Source organism: Lithobates pipiens, unplaced genomic scaffold, assembly GCF_037356315.1.
Source record: "Lithobates pipiens isolate NorthernLeopardFrog02 unplaced genomic scaffold, aLitPip1_a1.2 Scaffold_30, whole genome shotgun sequence".
Lineage (NCBI taxonomy): Eukaryota > Metazoa > Chordata > Amphibia > Anura > Ranidae > Lithobates > Lithobates pipiens.
The window spans coordinates 128,238,676-128,253,435 of record NW_027507791.1 but is presented as its reverse complement, the minus strand read 5'-3'; the positions used below and the strand labels follow the sequence as shown (position 1 = coordinate 128,253,435).

The window sequence follows — 14,760 nt, the reverse complement described above, 5'->3', positions numbered from 1 at the left end:
CTTTGCTTGATGGTCCCTTCTACTGACCTCAGTGCATTCTGCAGTAATGTAGGTGTCGGCAGGTGGAGATACTGCACACGTGCGGGGGGTTAAAGAGACTGACAGTCCTGGAATTGTTGGTTTCTCTGCAGATTTCAGAGATTACCCTTCAGAGGAGTAGCTTTCAGTATAGCATATATAGTTACATATTTGTTAGGCTCCATGCACACTGGAGCTCATAAAAGCTTTTTCTGGACGCCAGATTGCTGGCAGAAAACGCTGGTTGAAAAACTTGCTTTTAACAGCGTTTTGTACTAGCGTTTGAGCGTTTATGGGCGTTTTCAATAAAAATACACAGAGGACACTCCAAAACTCCCACAGTACATTCCAAACTCCCACAATGCATTGAAAAAATAGAATGCCGAACACTAATTAACGCGCGTTTGAGCGTTTATAAGCGTTTATCAGCGTTTGTAGTTTTTTGGCGGTGAAAAACGGCACTTTGAACGCGAATTTCTGGCGTTCAGAAAAAGCCCATAAACTCCACTGCTCATTAAAGCTGAAAAACGTCCATGTGTGCATGGACACATAGGCTAACATAGAGTGGAGTTTATGGGCTTTTAAAAAAAACGCCCAAACTCCAATAAACTGCAGTTTATGAGCTCCAGTGTGCATGGAGCCTTAAGGTTGAATAAAAACACCAGTCCATCCAGTTCAACCTGTGTATGTCAATACCATTCCCCATATCCCTGTATGTTGGTTTGCTAAGTTTCCCAAAGTTTTTTTAAATTATGGACACACCCTGCTGACACCACCAACTGTGGAAGGGGATTCCATCTCCTTACCGCTCGAACAGTAAAGCATCCCTTACACATTTTAAAGTTAAACCGTTTCTCATCTAACTTCATTGCATGGCCATATGTTTTAAGAGACTAGGACTGAATATTTTCTCCCTATGCTAGAATTACCATCTAGATATTTGTGAATTGCAAAACATTTTTTTTTCTCCAGTCAGATCTTTTTTTTTCTAGAAACATTAGACTTATTTTTCCTGGAGATTTGTGTGATTTTTTTTTTTTTTTTAAAACCCTTAGCAGGATAGCAATGGTATGTCATTCTGAACAAGTATTTGGAAAATATAAAACATTGAGTTCTCAAAGCGAATAAGGCTCTATACTGATCTTGCTTCAGGCTTAGCTTATAACTTCATTCAAAACTAATACCATGGGAGAAATACAGTATGTAGCCTGCCATTGATGATTCCCTTTTAACTTTGCTCATTACTTGGCTGCCTCTGCTTTTAATATGTTTAATCAAATCACAGCAGGTAAAGTCAGAAATCCTCATCTCCATGTATCTAGTACCTGTGTGTGCGGGCTGTAATAGGCAAGTGCAGAATGTTTTTTTTTTTTTTTTTTACATGTTTGAGACATTGCTGGGATCATTCAGAATTCATTGCAGGAGCAGTTGACCTGCATCAGATTGTTTTTGTACCACCATAGAAATGTATGGAGAGAGAATCAATTCTGGAGCATACAAAAGCTCATCTACACAGGCCATTACTGACTCAAAAACAATAACGCTTCAGGCCCTGCATGACAGCCAGGTAGCTGGAATTTTCATATATGAATGGAAGCCCAGTGTTTCTTTAAAATGCATGCTTTTATCATTTTGATTGAAGGTTGATTAAAGCACTGCAGGCATGACTGTACAGCAAGTCTGAGCTCATATGAAGAAAGTGTTCATTCTCCTATGTATAGCATTTTAAGATGAAGAGCAGTGAGCAGATTTATTAATTTGCACACACAAAAAAGTATTTTTCCTAACAAATTCATTCTTGACAAAATGCAAAAAAGAATACACCCCAATGAGGCCTCATGCACACTGGACATTAAAGTAACGTTATAAAAACATCAGTAGCTTTGCAGTGAGTGTTTTTCAACTTTCTTCAATGTTTTTGCAATATTGTTTTTAACGTTTATTAGCTTGTTTTTTGTTTTGTTTTTCAAGGATCAAAAACGTTAAACGCTGGTGAGCGACATTTTTGAATGTTTATTGACGTTTCTCAGCTTTAGAGCATTTTTACAGCTGAAAACGTCTCTCAGAACCCACTATTTTTGTGGTATTTTTACTGCTCAAAAACTCCACTGCCCAAAACTCTTGATAACAACCTATGTGTGCATGGACACATAGGATAACATGATGGAGAGTTTAATGACTGTAGAAAAAATGAAGTAGTTTTTGTTGTGGGGTGTATTCATTTTTTCCTCAACTAATTTGAATAAAACTGAAGATTTTATAATTTAAGTTATATTATTAACCTTATTTTCATGTAATGAAGCTAAACAAATGTTCTATAAAGCCCTGTTTTGTCAAACATTTTGGGATTTGTTCATGGAGGTATTGATTAAAATCTTACTTTTCAAAAGGAGTCTACTTATTTATGCTGAGCACTGTATATGCAGCTGCAGGATATCTTTTGAATAGAGCAGCACTCTACATTTGGGCCACAATTCACTTTCACTTGCAACTAAATATTTGTTTTTGGGGTAAGATCTCCAGGATTCTATTAAGTTTTCTTTTAGTGCTGTGTTAACTCCTTCAGATCCACGCTATAGCCAGATGACGGCTACAGCGCAAATCTGCTTTGCCGGGAGGACGTCAATAGACGCCCTACCCTTTGCAAGCTGGCCGAGCCCCGTGCTGGGATCACCCGAGTCATCGATCCGGACCCGTTACCACGTGATCAGCTGTCAGCCGACAGCTGATCACGTGATATAAACAGAGGATCGGTAATCGTGGTTTTTCTTTTTTTCTCACGCTAACAGCATGAGGCGAAAATAAAGCCGATCACCGGCTTCTGTTGAAGGGACATCAGTCCCAAGCAGGGAGAGGCAAAGCCGCCACATATGTACCCACCAATTAGTGCCAGCCACACTGCCACCTATCAATGCCCACGAGTGCCACCTATCAATGCCCGCTAACTGTGACAATCAGTGCCACCTAGCAGTGCCGATCAGTTCCACCTCTGTGCCCACCAGTGCTGCCTATTAGTGCCCATAAATGCAGCCTATCGGTGCCCATCATAGAAGAAGAAAAATGACCTGTTTGCAAAATGTATTAATAAGATATGAAACGGTTTTGTAATTTTTTTTATTCAATCCTTTTTTAACAAAAAATAAAAAACCCAGAGGTGATCAAATACCACCAAAAGAAAGCTCTATTTGTGAGCAGGAGGAGGGTTTAGGTGCCCAGTAAGAAAGTGGTTAAAGAGTATTGATATATACATTATAAATCACATTTTTTTTTTTCTTTAACAGGAACGAATGATAACACATTTTGAAAGATCCAAAATGGAGTGAAGATGACGAGGTCAAAGAAACAGGGTGCACTAAATGAGTGAGGAATGAAGAATGCTGATTGCTTCCAATCATTTGCCCTGCTATTGGAAAGTAAAGAGATTACTCTCAAAGACAAAGCCTTACCTCCAAATGAATCCATCCTTCAAAACCTAATATAAGAAAGGTCAAGAACATTCCCCAAAATCATATATTGCCCCTCATGCAGGACTTTACAATAAGAAGTATTTCACTCAGTGTCCTAATATTCTAAGGAGTTTCACATAGAATTGACATCAAACTCCAGTAAGAGTGATCTGAGCCCTTCTGGTCAGCGGTGGGCTATGGACGATCCTGCACTTTAGTTTTGCTTATGTTATTTAATGAAAATAAATAAAGAGGCATGCATTGCTGTCTCTACGTTTAGGTGGTTGACTGATTGGGGTGAAAGCAGTTTGGGACAATAGTATTTTATTGTGCTTTATTCTGGGAAATTTTGTTTACAAACCAATGCTTAAGCTTTTGTTCTAAGTTAGATTTTTTTCGTTTTTATATGAAGTAGAAATATGATTTACAGGCCGATGGAGCTGTTGTCCAGTTTATCCAGTAACGCCATGAGCATTGATTGAGTTTACAAAGATCTTTTTTAGTAATGGGAAAACTGTGAGCACAGTAATTGAAGAGCATGTGCATGACATTAAGACAGTGTTCCCACCGTAAACTCTGGAGCAGCAGTTTATTATGTATATGGTTTAAACCTGAATGTGGCAAAGGATCTTTTGCATCACTGGTATTAAATCTGTGGATCTGGTCTTCAGAAAAGCAGGTATGGTTTTAAATGTCAATATATAAACAATAACATTGTCTTCTAGGTTAAAAAAAACAGGGCAAGAGTAGCGGAGTGCAGGTACTCGGAACTACCGATCGGATTTCAGCATTTATTTGGGCAGGCAGAATAATACAAAATAATTGTTTGGATGCAGTGGATTGTAGCAGTGTCCATATTCTCCTTACCCAGATAAAAACACACTTCAATTATGTCAGTTCTTTTTAAAATGGCCTAATGTAAAACTGACAACCCTTTCTGTAAAAAACGAGTTTGTGTGTCCCACTGTCAGTGACCAGTAATAATTGATGGGATATACTCTGTGTGTAGCTGTTTTTCCTCCTCGGCATGTCATAGCTGAGCAAGTCAGAGCAAGGAAGAAAGCTAAGCTTTTATGATAGGAAATTTCCCTTTTCTGCTTTTTGTACACTTGTTAATCATCATAAAAGAGAGAGGATCAGGAACAGCTTGAGTGTCAAATGCTTATTGGGTGCTTACCCATTGCCAAATTAGTCAATTTGACAACTCTTAGTATTTGGAAATTTTCTGATCCACTCAGGTTAATGCATTGGGCCTCATGTATGATAGGTGCTACTGAAGAACAGGTAGAAGCTAGTCAGCTGCACATTTGTTTATAGAACCTTCCCTAGCAACAGGAAAGTGATAAACTGATTGGTTAAAGGGAGACAAAGATTGTTCTTTAATCAGATGTGGTAACAGCGGATGTCCTTTTAAAGCCGGCCATAGACCATTAAAATCCCGGGCCAGATTTTAAAGCAAACTTTTCACAAAGCAAATTGCATGACAAGCCATTCTGTGACTTTCAGACCATATACTAGTTCAAAGCTGTGAAACGAAACCTATTTGGATTCAATAAAAGGAACGCCCCTGTTCTGCAAGTATTTTGCAGTCCAGAATTTGAAGAATGGCTGCTTTCATCTGAGGCTTTTCACACAGGTAATTTTAGTTATTTACAGAAGGACCTAGCAATTTGCTTTGTGACCTCTGTTGTTCTCTAACACTTCACTGGCAGTTCTCAGATCCCTTACCTGAAAACAAACAAGTGTCAAACACTGGACCATATAGTAAGCAGCTCATTGTGCTCAGTCAGAGAGGTTTTATTTATATAGTGTGATAGAGAGTTCCAGAACATCAGGTGGACTGTGCAGCAATTTCATTGTATGCAATTACTTTTTCTTTTTTGTCATTTGCTGTTTGATTGAAATGTTTGTGCTTTCTAAGTAAAATGTATTTGTCCTTTTTATAAGAATAAATAACTTAAAATGTGTCTTGCTGCTCAATTGTTTTTGTTAATCAGATTTACAAGTTTTCGCTAATAACCCAGACATGGTAGCCCGAGTGTGCAGACTTGTCTATACAGTCAGAAAGGGGAGCGCAGCCTGATACTTTTAGAACCAGTGTTGGGAAAATGTTGTTACAAATTATCCAGTTTGGCCTGTTGCTATTTTCCCTGAGATCAGTTGATTGGGGAAGTCTGGTGTAGAAGCCACAGACATTGGGTTTATCCCCTGCCCCAGTCAAAATTGGTTTGCTTGTTTTCTTTAGTACCTTTGCTGTTTTGCTGTTTTTAACTGTTGATAAATATGATCACAGGTGTCTCCAGTGGCTGAAATGTAGTTTTGAAATGTTCTATTACCACTTGCCTACCGGGCCAATTATAACCACATATATATATATATATATATATATATATATATATATATATATATATATATATATATATAATGTATATGTGTGTGTGCATATATATCTGTGTTTTTGCAAGAAAATCACTTAGAACACCCACACATTATTTCACATTATTTGTATGTATATAATATACATCTACATTTTATTTTTTTTATTTTTAGCAGAGGACTTACAGAATAAAATAGTCGCAATTTTTTATGTCACGCGTTTTTTGTGCAGCTATTTTTATTTTTTTATTTTTTATCAAACACCATTTTTTTTTTTAAATACACCCAATGTTTTTGTAAAATATGAAAGCTGATGTTACCCGAGTAAATAAATACCCAACATGTCATGCTTTAATATTACACTACTTAAAAGTCTCCATAGCCGACAGTTTAAAAATTTCTATAAAATACCAGTTTAAAGTTAGAGGTTACAGAGAAGAACTAGTGTTAGAATTATTGCTCTTACTCTGGCGTTCACACTTAAAAAATTTCTACAAGTTACCAATTTTATATTTTTTAACAAATAGGTTTTATTCAAAATGTAGACATTTAATATAGGCACAGTGCACAGACAATAGATACATACTTAAGGTCAAAAATAGAGACAGTAGATCAAGTGAACCTGGTAATGAGGGTCATAGTAAATACATAGCTATAGGCAGATTGTGCATAACAACATTCGCAACCACCATCATACCTTAAGGTGGAGGGAAGGGAAGGTGGAGTGAGGATCAATTCGTAGGAGTATCAAAAATTACATTACAAAATTAGGATGTAAAACGTGAGGATATCATATAGGACATCTCAATATACCCTAAGGCTCCGAGCCATGTACATCGATCCATTGAGACCAGACCTTATCAAATTTTTTAGGACAATTCCTGCTCTCATAGGTCAGTTTATACAGTGGTAAGACCAAGTTAATCGTAGTTTTCCACGTTAAGCATAGGCGGTGTAGGTTACTTCCACCCGAGAAGAATCTCTCTTCTAGCGTAGTACAGGGCGTAAAAGAGAAATAACTTCACGTGCCTAGAGGCTTCAACATCCTCCATACTGCCAAGTAGCGCCAAGGCAGGGTTCAGGCCCAGTGACCAGTCTTCAAAGGCACCCGGGACCTCAATTACACTCTCCCAAAAGGGACAGATCAAAGGGCATGTCCATATCATGTAGAAGAATGTACCCAGGAAGGACCGGCACCTGGAGCAGAGGGGACTTATCTCAGAGTAGATGCTGGCTAGTTTCACAGGGGTATAATAGGCTCGGTGAAGAAATTTAAATTGGATGAAGCGGCCCTTTGCAGAAATAGTATTAATGTAGCCACCCACCGAGTCCTCTCAATCCTCCTTCAGTCAATTCTGGGATCTCCGCCTTCCATTTATCATACGCTTTTGCCAGAGAGGTCATGTGGGCCAAGGAGAGGTAAAAGTAAAGGGAGGGAGAGAGGCTTGTCTAGAATTCTGGAGATCAGCAGTCATTCCACTGAGTCAGTCTGGAGAGTTAGAGGGACGGGGAATTGGGCATGCGCCGCGTGTCAAAGTTGATGGCATCTGAAGGTCGTTGAGGCGGGAAGAGCACATATATCCCTTAGTACCAAAAAGGAGGAAACTGAGCCGTCCACAAAAATATGTTTGAGGGCTGTAATCACCTTAGATGCCCATAGTTGGGGGTCTGGGAGCGTATAGAAATGTGAGAGTCTTTGGTTAAGCCAGAGGGAGGTATGAGGGGATATTGTTGAGTTGGTTTTATAAACGGCCACCCGGCTGCTGCCACACCCAGATGGTTAATAAGGCTATTACCCACAAGACAAGATCATGAGGTGTTTTTTCATCTGACGCTCTATGGACACTGTTCCATTATAGAAGATGGGCACTCCGTTTTGGTTGATTTTTTCCACCAGGGGTTAAATGATATACCCATTCTTTTCTAAATAAAGTATTGCTGTATTAAGCAGGACAGCATTCTTTGTAGTTTTTTTCTAGCATCTATGAGCAACTTTGGAAGCATGGATTGGTCCGGAATACGGGGGGTGGCGCTCATGTTTGTGGCCTAACCTGATACGTCAGTCCGAGTAATTGAGTGTGTTTTTCAGCTGCTGGTGGAATCATTTTATGTTTGGGAGTCGCAGCTTTTGGAGTGGCTAAGGCCGCATGGTCCCTGAGGAAGATCCGCACCATTTGTGCATTTGAAATGCGTTGGACATCTTGCTGCCAGCACTCCGTCCTCCTATAGCTGTTTTTTTTCCATCTTTTTCCCTACATATGGTTTTATCATTCGTTTCATGTTTTGCATGAAGTAATTTATGTATTGCACAATAAACTTTGTTACTTTTATACTACAACACTGCCTGACGTCCGTTTTCAAGTCCCACCCTTTGAGGAACCTGTTTTCAACAATGCTTTTTTGGGATGGGACGCACAGGCAGCATAGTCGTCTAGATGATGCAAACCTCTTTTTCATATCCAGTAAGGGTAATAGGGGAGTCGAGCTGATCCCTATAGGTCAAAGTCAGGACAGGGAAGTTAACATCAGAGAGGTATATGTGAAGGTCTTCCATAGAATAGTCTACCCGGGTAGAGTAAAGTTCAGAGTAGTAGTTCCTGATCGTGGAGCTCCTGGTCTTTAGTCTGGGTATACTGTTGCTCCAAGGAAGCAGCCAGTCCATCAGCCCTTCAGCTGCCTACAAGCCCCCCCATGAGTGTCTGGTAGTGGCCCCTGGAGAAAGCCTCAAAGGCATCCCAAACCACCACCTCTGAGGCAGACCCCGGGTTAAATGTAAGCATCTGTTGGTGAAACTCTGAATCCACCCCAGGGTCAGAGATCCAGAATCTTGACAGTCTCCACAATCTATCCGAGGGAGTTCCCTCCAGGGACAACTGAAGAATCAGTGGATGGTCAGAGGTCCCCCTCGGCTGAATAGAAACCTGTTGGACCCTGGGCAAAATGGAGCCTGCCGCATACATCAGATCTATGCGGGATTGAGTCTTATAGGTGATAGAGTGGCACATAATGGACCTGTAGAGGGGTGCCTCCGCCTCCACAGATCTGTCAGCCCGTAGGCCTCTACCCATCCAGAGAGGTCCGAAGTAGAACCTCCCTTAGAGGCAAAGTGGTCCAGCTCAGGATTAAATGGCATATTAAAATCCCCCATTAGAATAACGTTTTAGCATACTTGGCAATGAGAGAGCCTATCTTCTGAAGCAACCTAGTTGAAACAGGAGGAGGTATGTACAAACCCACCAGCACAATTTCTAAACATTCCACCATTGCGTAGCGTCCATCTGGGTCTAGAGTGCAAAGGGTAGGGATTTGCGTACCAGGACACTGGCATCTCTGGCAAAATAGCTTGAGTGGTACTAGTGACACACCCAGCGTTTTTTTGGACTAAGGGTCTTTCCCCACCAAGTTGGTCTCCTGGAGGACACAGATATGAAGGTTATAAGTCCTCAAGAATTGGAATACCAATGACCGTTTCACAGGAGAATTAAGGCCTCGGGTGTTTGAAGAGATTACAGTAAGAGATGCCATTCAGCCATCTTGTACAGCAGTAAAGGGAGGGACTCAAGGAGCAGCATCAACCCAGATGGAGCAAAGGCAGCCAACAGAATGCCATAAGTTAGAGTACCCACTAAGAGCAGAGTTAAGTTGAGTCGAGTGATTGTGTCATACATGCATTGTTATAATAAACCGTAAAACAAAACATCCCCCGCCAGCCCCCCCAAAACTGAGAACAACATATCTTCCCAACAGAAGCATGGCACGTCGTCATTGAAGGCAGCGTGTTCAAGAGGTATACAGTACATAGGTCTGCCTAACCCCTAACAGCTAGGGTCAGCCGGATGGTAAATTATGTGCATGTATCCCAGCAAGCTGGGGGGTACAAAACGTATTACAGTCAATAGGAGCATCCTGAGGATAGTGTGGGCCTCGGGCATGAGCAGGGAGCTGAAAATCGAGAGACAATAATTGGTGGTCAGTCACCTGTATACAATCGCACATGGAGCAAACAAATGTAGGAGAGCATGGCTCTGTTCCCCTGGAGGGCCCAATGAGGTCGAGAAGAGTAGTACCCCCTCCAGAGTAGTCCCAGTTCCAGGAGAGAAACAGAGCATCGCCATCAAAAGTGGCAACAAAAGGAAGCATTATAGTAAGGCAAGATATGGCAATCGACTACCGCCGTCATCCAGTGCGAATCGTATCTAGCTAGGAGGACACCTCAGGTGATGTGAAGAAGCGCATCCGCTCCCCATATTGAAATTGGGAGTCTGGCCAGGAATAGCATGCTATACTTGAGGCTTTTAGCACGCAGGCGAGTGAAAACATGGTCGAATTACTTCCGTAGGCGTTTTGTTTCAATGGAGTAATCTGTAAATATAAGGAGCTTAGCATTTTCATATTTCAGATAACCCACATTTCTCGCCTCGCACAGGATCAGGTCACGGTCACAAAAGTTCATTCGTTTAAATATAAAGGTGCATGGAGGTGCTCCTTGAGGCCCCCTGACTGGGAGTAACATCATCAATAAACACCAATGACCCAGTGCCACTGGAAGCAATGCATGCCCATGCCATCATACTGCCTCCACCATGTTTTACAGATGACGTGTGCTTTGGATCATGAGCTGTTCCAAGCCTTCTGTACACTTTTTCTTCCCGTCATTCTGGCACAGATTAATCGTAGTTTCATCCATCCAAAGAATGGTTTTCCAGAACTGCCCTGGCTATTTTAGATGTCTTTTGGAAAAGTCTAATCTAGCTTTTCTATTCTTCAGGGTTATGAATGGTTTGCACCTGAACCCACCGTATTTACTCTCATGAAGTCTTCTCTTGATTGTAGACTTTGACAATGATGCACCCACCTCCTGGAGAGTGTCCTTCACTTGTCTGGGTGTTGTCAATGGGTTTTTCTCTAACATAGAGAGGAACCTGCGATCATCCACCACTGTACCTTGTCATGCTTTCCTCAAAAGGTCAGCAGAAGCAGCAGGCTTCCCTCCGGTGAGCAGCTCAGACCTCCGGTAAGATTGGGTGGGGATTTTTTCCACTAAAAACCCCCCATCTGGACAAAGCTCTCCCTGTATAGGGGGAAGCCAAAACGATTGGCGACGCCGCTCCATTTTTTTTTCACCACCCCTGCACAGCGGCTTGTCACAGGTCTCCTACTCGCCCCCCGACACACACACACACACACGTGCGCGCGCCGATCCCATCGGATCAGAGGCCTGCTCTCGTGCGGGAAAATCCACTTTTGAAAAGAGTGAGGGGGCATGATGTGATGGAAGCGGCAGGCACGATGTGACAGAAGGGGCAGGCTTAGCGTGGCGTTGGCGTACAGTAACGTCCAGCGTGGGAGTATATTTAAAAGGTCAATTTTTGCTGGCTGCAGATGTCGGAGGGGTATATAAGAGGTTGGTGACACAGGCATTCCCTTGGCACATTTACTAAAAGCATCAGGCTAAGAGTTAATAGCAGTGGCAGTTGCTGGACTATTGCTCAAACAGTGGATGCAATCTCTTCTGGTAGTACTTCTGCATTTGCATTTGTGCATCGGCTATGGTCAGAAGGGGGGGTTGAAACATCCCCAAAAAAGGGGTAAAAGGGTCTCCCTCAAGCTTTGAAAAGCCTACTCATCTCTGCAATGGCATCCTCCCCTGAGAGGGGGTGGCTGGTCAGAGTGAGCATCGGGGCCATGAAATGTTTGCAACTGTTTTCAACACTGCAGCCCCTGTCTATATTACTCAAATCAAAGCACACTCCACCAGGGCTATTAGTGTTTCATGGCCAGTGCATCACCAAGCCTCCATGGCTCAAATCTGCAAGGCCGCAGATTTCTATCAGGTGGATGTAAAAAGAAATGAGGATGTCGCCTTTGGGCGCAGTGAGCTGCAAGCAGCAATATAAGTCCTCTGATCTCATGTTGCCCTACTTTGGTTGTGTCTCCCTCCCCTCAATTAGCATTGCTCTGGGACATTCCACATAGTAATTACTATGGCTCTGTGTCTCGTGATATATGATTAAGAAAACAGGATTTTTATAACAGCTTACCTGTAAAATCCTTTTCTTTGAAGTACATCATCATGGGACACAGCGGTCCCTCCCCTCTCTGGTATACACATGTATTGCTTTGCTACAAAAACTGAGGTACTCCCAGTAGTGGGAGGTGTTATATATATGTGGGGGTCGGGACATTGGGGGCAGAAGTGTGCTGGAAGTGGGGACACTGGAGGCAGAGGTGTGCTGGGGTGGGGGGTGGGGGCGGTACAGAGGCATGCTGGAATGGCGCAAGAGATTTTTTTTTTGGGGGGGGGGTTACAGGTGTGACAAAAGCGTGCTGGGAGGTACAAAGGTGGTGTAATTGGAGGTCATTAGTGGCAAAGGTGATTTGAGGAGTACCCAAGTATGCTGGGGGTGGGGGGGCATTGGAGGCAGAGATGTGATTGTGGGGGCGTTGGAGGTATGTTTGTACTCGGCTTTTTGTACTCTGATAAGCGGGGAGTCAGGAGAGTATCTGTACTGGAGGAGTATGTTCTGGTGAGGGGGTTTTAAGAATGCTGGGGGGGGGGGGTCAATCTGTACTGATGGATTTGTGATCAGGGGGTGTATTTGTGTTGGAGGGGGTGAATGGTCCGTCTGTAGTGACATGTCTATATTGGGGGGGGTTGTTTGGTCTCTACTGAGGGGTCTTTACTTGGGGTTGGTCTGCTGAGAAGTCTGTACTGGGGTGGTCTGTCTATACTGAGGGGTCTGTACAGGGGTGGTCCATCTATACTGAGTTGTCTGTACTGGGGTGTCTTTTTGAACTAGCCTATAATAAAAGGTCACCGGCGGCTGTAGCTTTTCACAGCCAGTGGCTTCCCTTGTGTGCAGCCAATCGCCTCAGGTAATCGCTGGCTGTGCGGAGAGCCGTGAATATCTGCAGCCACCGGTGACCTGTCATTATAGTAAATGGGGCTGCTCTCATCTTCAATTGTAAACAGCACATTTCTGCAGCTGCAATTTGCACCGGCCTAATCACTGGTGTGAATGTAACCTAATGGTCAGATTGTGGAAAACATCCACTCCACTAATATCTGGGGACAAGTCCAGTCAGTGGCATAGCGAGGGGGGTGCAGCGGGTGCTGTGGCTCTGGGTGCAACATTTAAGGGGGCGCCAGTATATGTCGCGCTCCGGCCGCCATGTTAAGTGTCTGGCACCCTGTGATTGGGTGGCGTGTGGGGGTCATGTGAGGTGAAGGGCTGGCCTGTCCGTGATTGCTCCTGAAGTCCTGCCTCCGCACATGACCCCCCATACGCCCAATCACAGTGAGTCGGCCGGACATTGAACATGGCAGCTAGAGCGCGGGGGAAAGAAGCACAAATCTGAGCCACCGCTTTCTTCTCCTCCCATGGGACTGTAGGCAGGTCAGTGTAGTGAAGTATGGTGGACAGTGTAGTATAGTGGTCAGTAAAGTGTAGTGGACAGTATAGTATAGTGATCAGTATAGTAATGGTCAGTAAAGTAATCAGGTGAGTCAGTGCTGAAATCAAGTAGGATAGTGTAGTGGTCAGTATAGGAATCAGGCAGGTCAGTACTATTGTATTTGAAGGGACTCGGGAGTGGTAAAAGTCCGCGGTCTAGGGGGCGCAAATTACTTGTCTTGCCCCAGGTGCTGACAACGCTATGCTACTGGTTGCAGGGCCACATTTTCATCATTGGTCCTGGAAATAGGCGACAATGGGAATTGCAATAAAGCAGCATCGCCGGTCTGGCTGGAATATAGTTTTCCGTGGAGTCACACATGATAAGGAATGTAAACAGCTGCAATGTTGTTATGACGGAGAGGCCTCTCATAGCAGAGTACTGCCAGCGTTGGGGAGGGGCTTGCCATCAATGCTCGGACTGACACTTCCTCATAGAGGCGTGCTGCCAGCACTGGGGAGGGGTTTGTTATGAGGAAGAGTCAGCTGCTCTGTGAGTTGTACGGCGCTCTGGGAGGCCTGTGTTGCCGGGTACCGGCCGTGAATCTGGTTTCCTCAGACGGTCGGGAGGTACAGGAGAGGCCGAGGTCTGGCGGGGTGGTAGGCCGCAGCAGTCATGCATGACGCCTTTGAGCCGGTCCTGATTCTGGAGAAGCTGCCGCTGCAGATAGAGTGTCTGGCAGCCTGGGGTAAGTGTCTGGCCTGGCTGGGTGCACTATACAGGGTGTGCTGTGACAAGTGGAATGGGCCCATGTTATAATGAAGAGGGTACTCTATGGAATGACATGCACTCTCCTATGAGGATGACAAATCCAGGAGTTCAACCAAACTTCTATACACAGGACTTGGACTGAGCTCATAGGACAGCTGTATATGGAGACCCCCATTGCTGACTTCTCCAGGAAATGCTAGCTGCCTGGCTGCCATGCTGACCTCATAGAGTCAGAGGTCCAGTGCCCTGCCTGGCCTGCAGCCTCACAGTTTGAGAAGTGGTTATCCCATGGGGCTGAATGTGATGTGATTAGCACTGTATGTGTGGCGGGACACAGACTTATTCTGCCAAAGTGTCCCTCATCCGTTCTGAAAGTGTCAGTGTGTGCTAAGTTCATGTACCTGTCTAAGACATCTACTTGAGTTCAGCGCACACTGCGTCCCTTTCAGAACGCCACGAGACGCCCTCACAAAACCTCTGTCTCTGTACGCCAAAAGAGAGTAGGTCTAGTAATTGTTGGTAATTAGCTCCACTTTCATAACGTATAAACTGTCAGTATTTTATTTAGAATTTGGCGCAGGTGTTGCACCGCAATGTAGAAGTGGAGTAAATTAGAACAACCTGAATTTAGCGCACAGGTCACTCTGTCAAAACCATAACTGTCACAGATCAGAAGAGCAAGTAACGCAAGAAGAGTGGTGGAGCAGCTTTATTAAATTCCACCCATAGGGTCTTAGACTCGGTTGACGCTGAG

The 14,760-nt window shown here is 43.6% G+C and overlaps 2 protein-coding genes across 3 annotated transcripts in view; both read left to right on the top strand.

The window, feature by feature from the left end:
• The window catches only part of TMEM87A (transmembrane protein 87A), a 144,347-nt gene extending 138,916 nt beyond the window's left edge, over nt 1-5,431 (top strand). For both annotated transcript variants that reach the window (XM_077464842.1, XM_077464841.1), the window contains exon 20: nt 3,300-5,431. In XM_077464842.1, coding sequence (XP_077320968.1) covers nt 3,300-3,341 — 42 coding nt within the window. In that variant the 3' untranslated portion in view covers nt 3,342-5,431. The remainder of the gene's footprint in view (nt 1-3,299) is intronic.
• An 8,303-nt stretch (nt 5,432-13,734) lies between these two features.
• Nucleotides 13,735-14,760, top strand: part of VPS39 (VPS39 subunit of HOPS complex) — a 127,335-nt gene continuing 126,309 nt past the window's right edge. Inside the window, exon 1 of the mRNA XM_077464840.1 lies at nt 13,735-13,983. Coding sequence (XP_077320966.1) covers nt 13,911-13,983 — 73 coding nt within the window. The 5' untranslated portion in view covers nt 13,735-13,910. The remainder of the gene's footprint in view (nt 13,984-14,760) is intronic.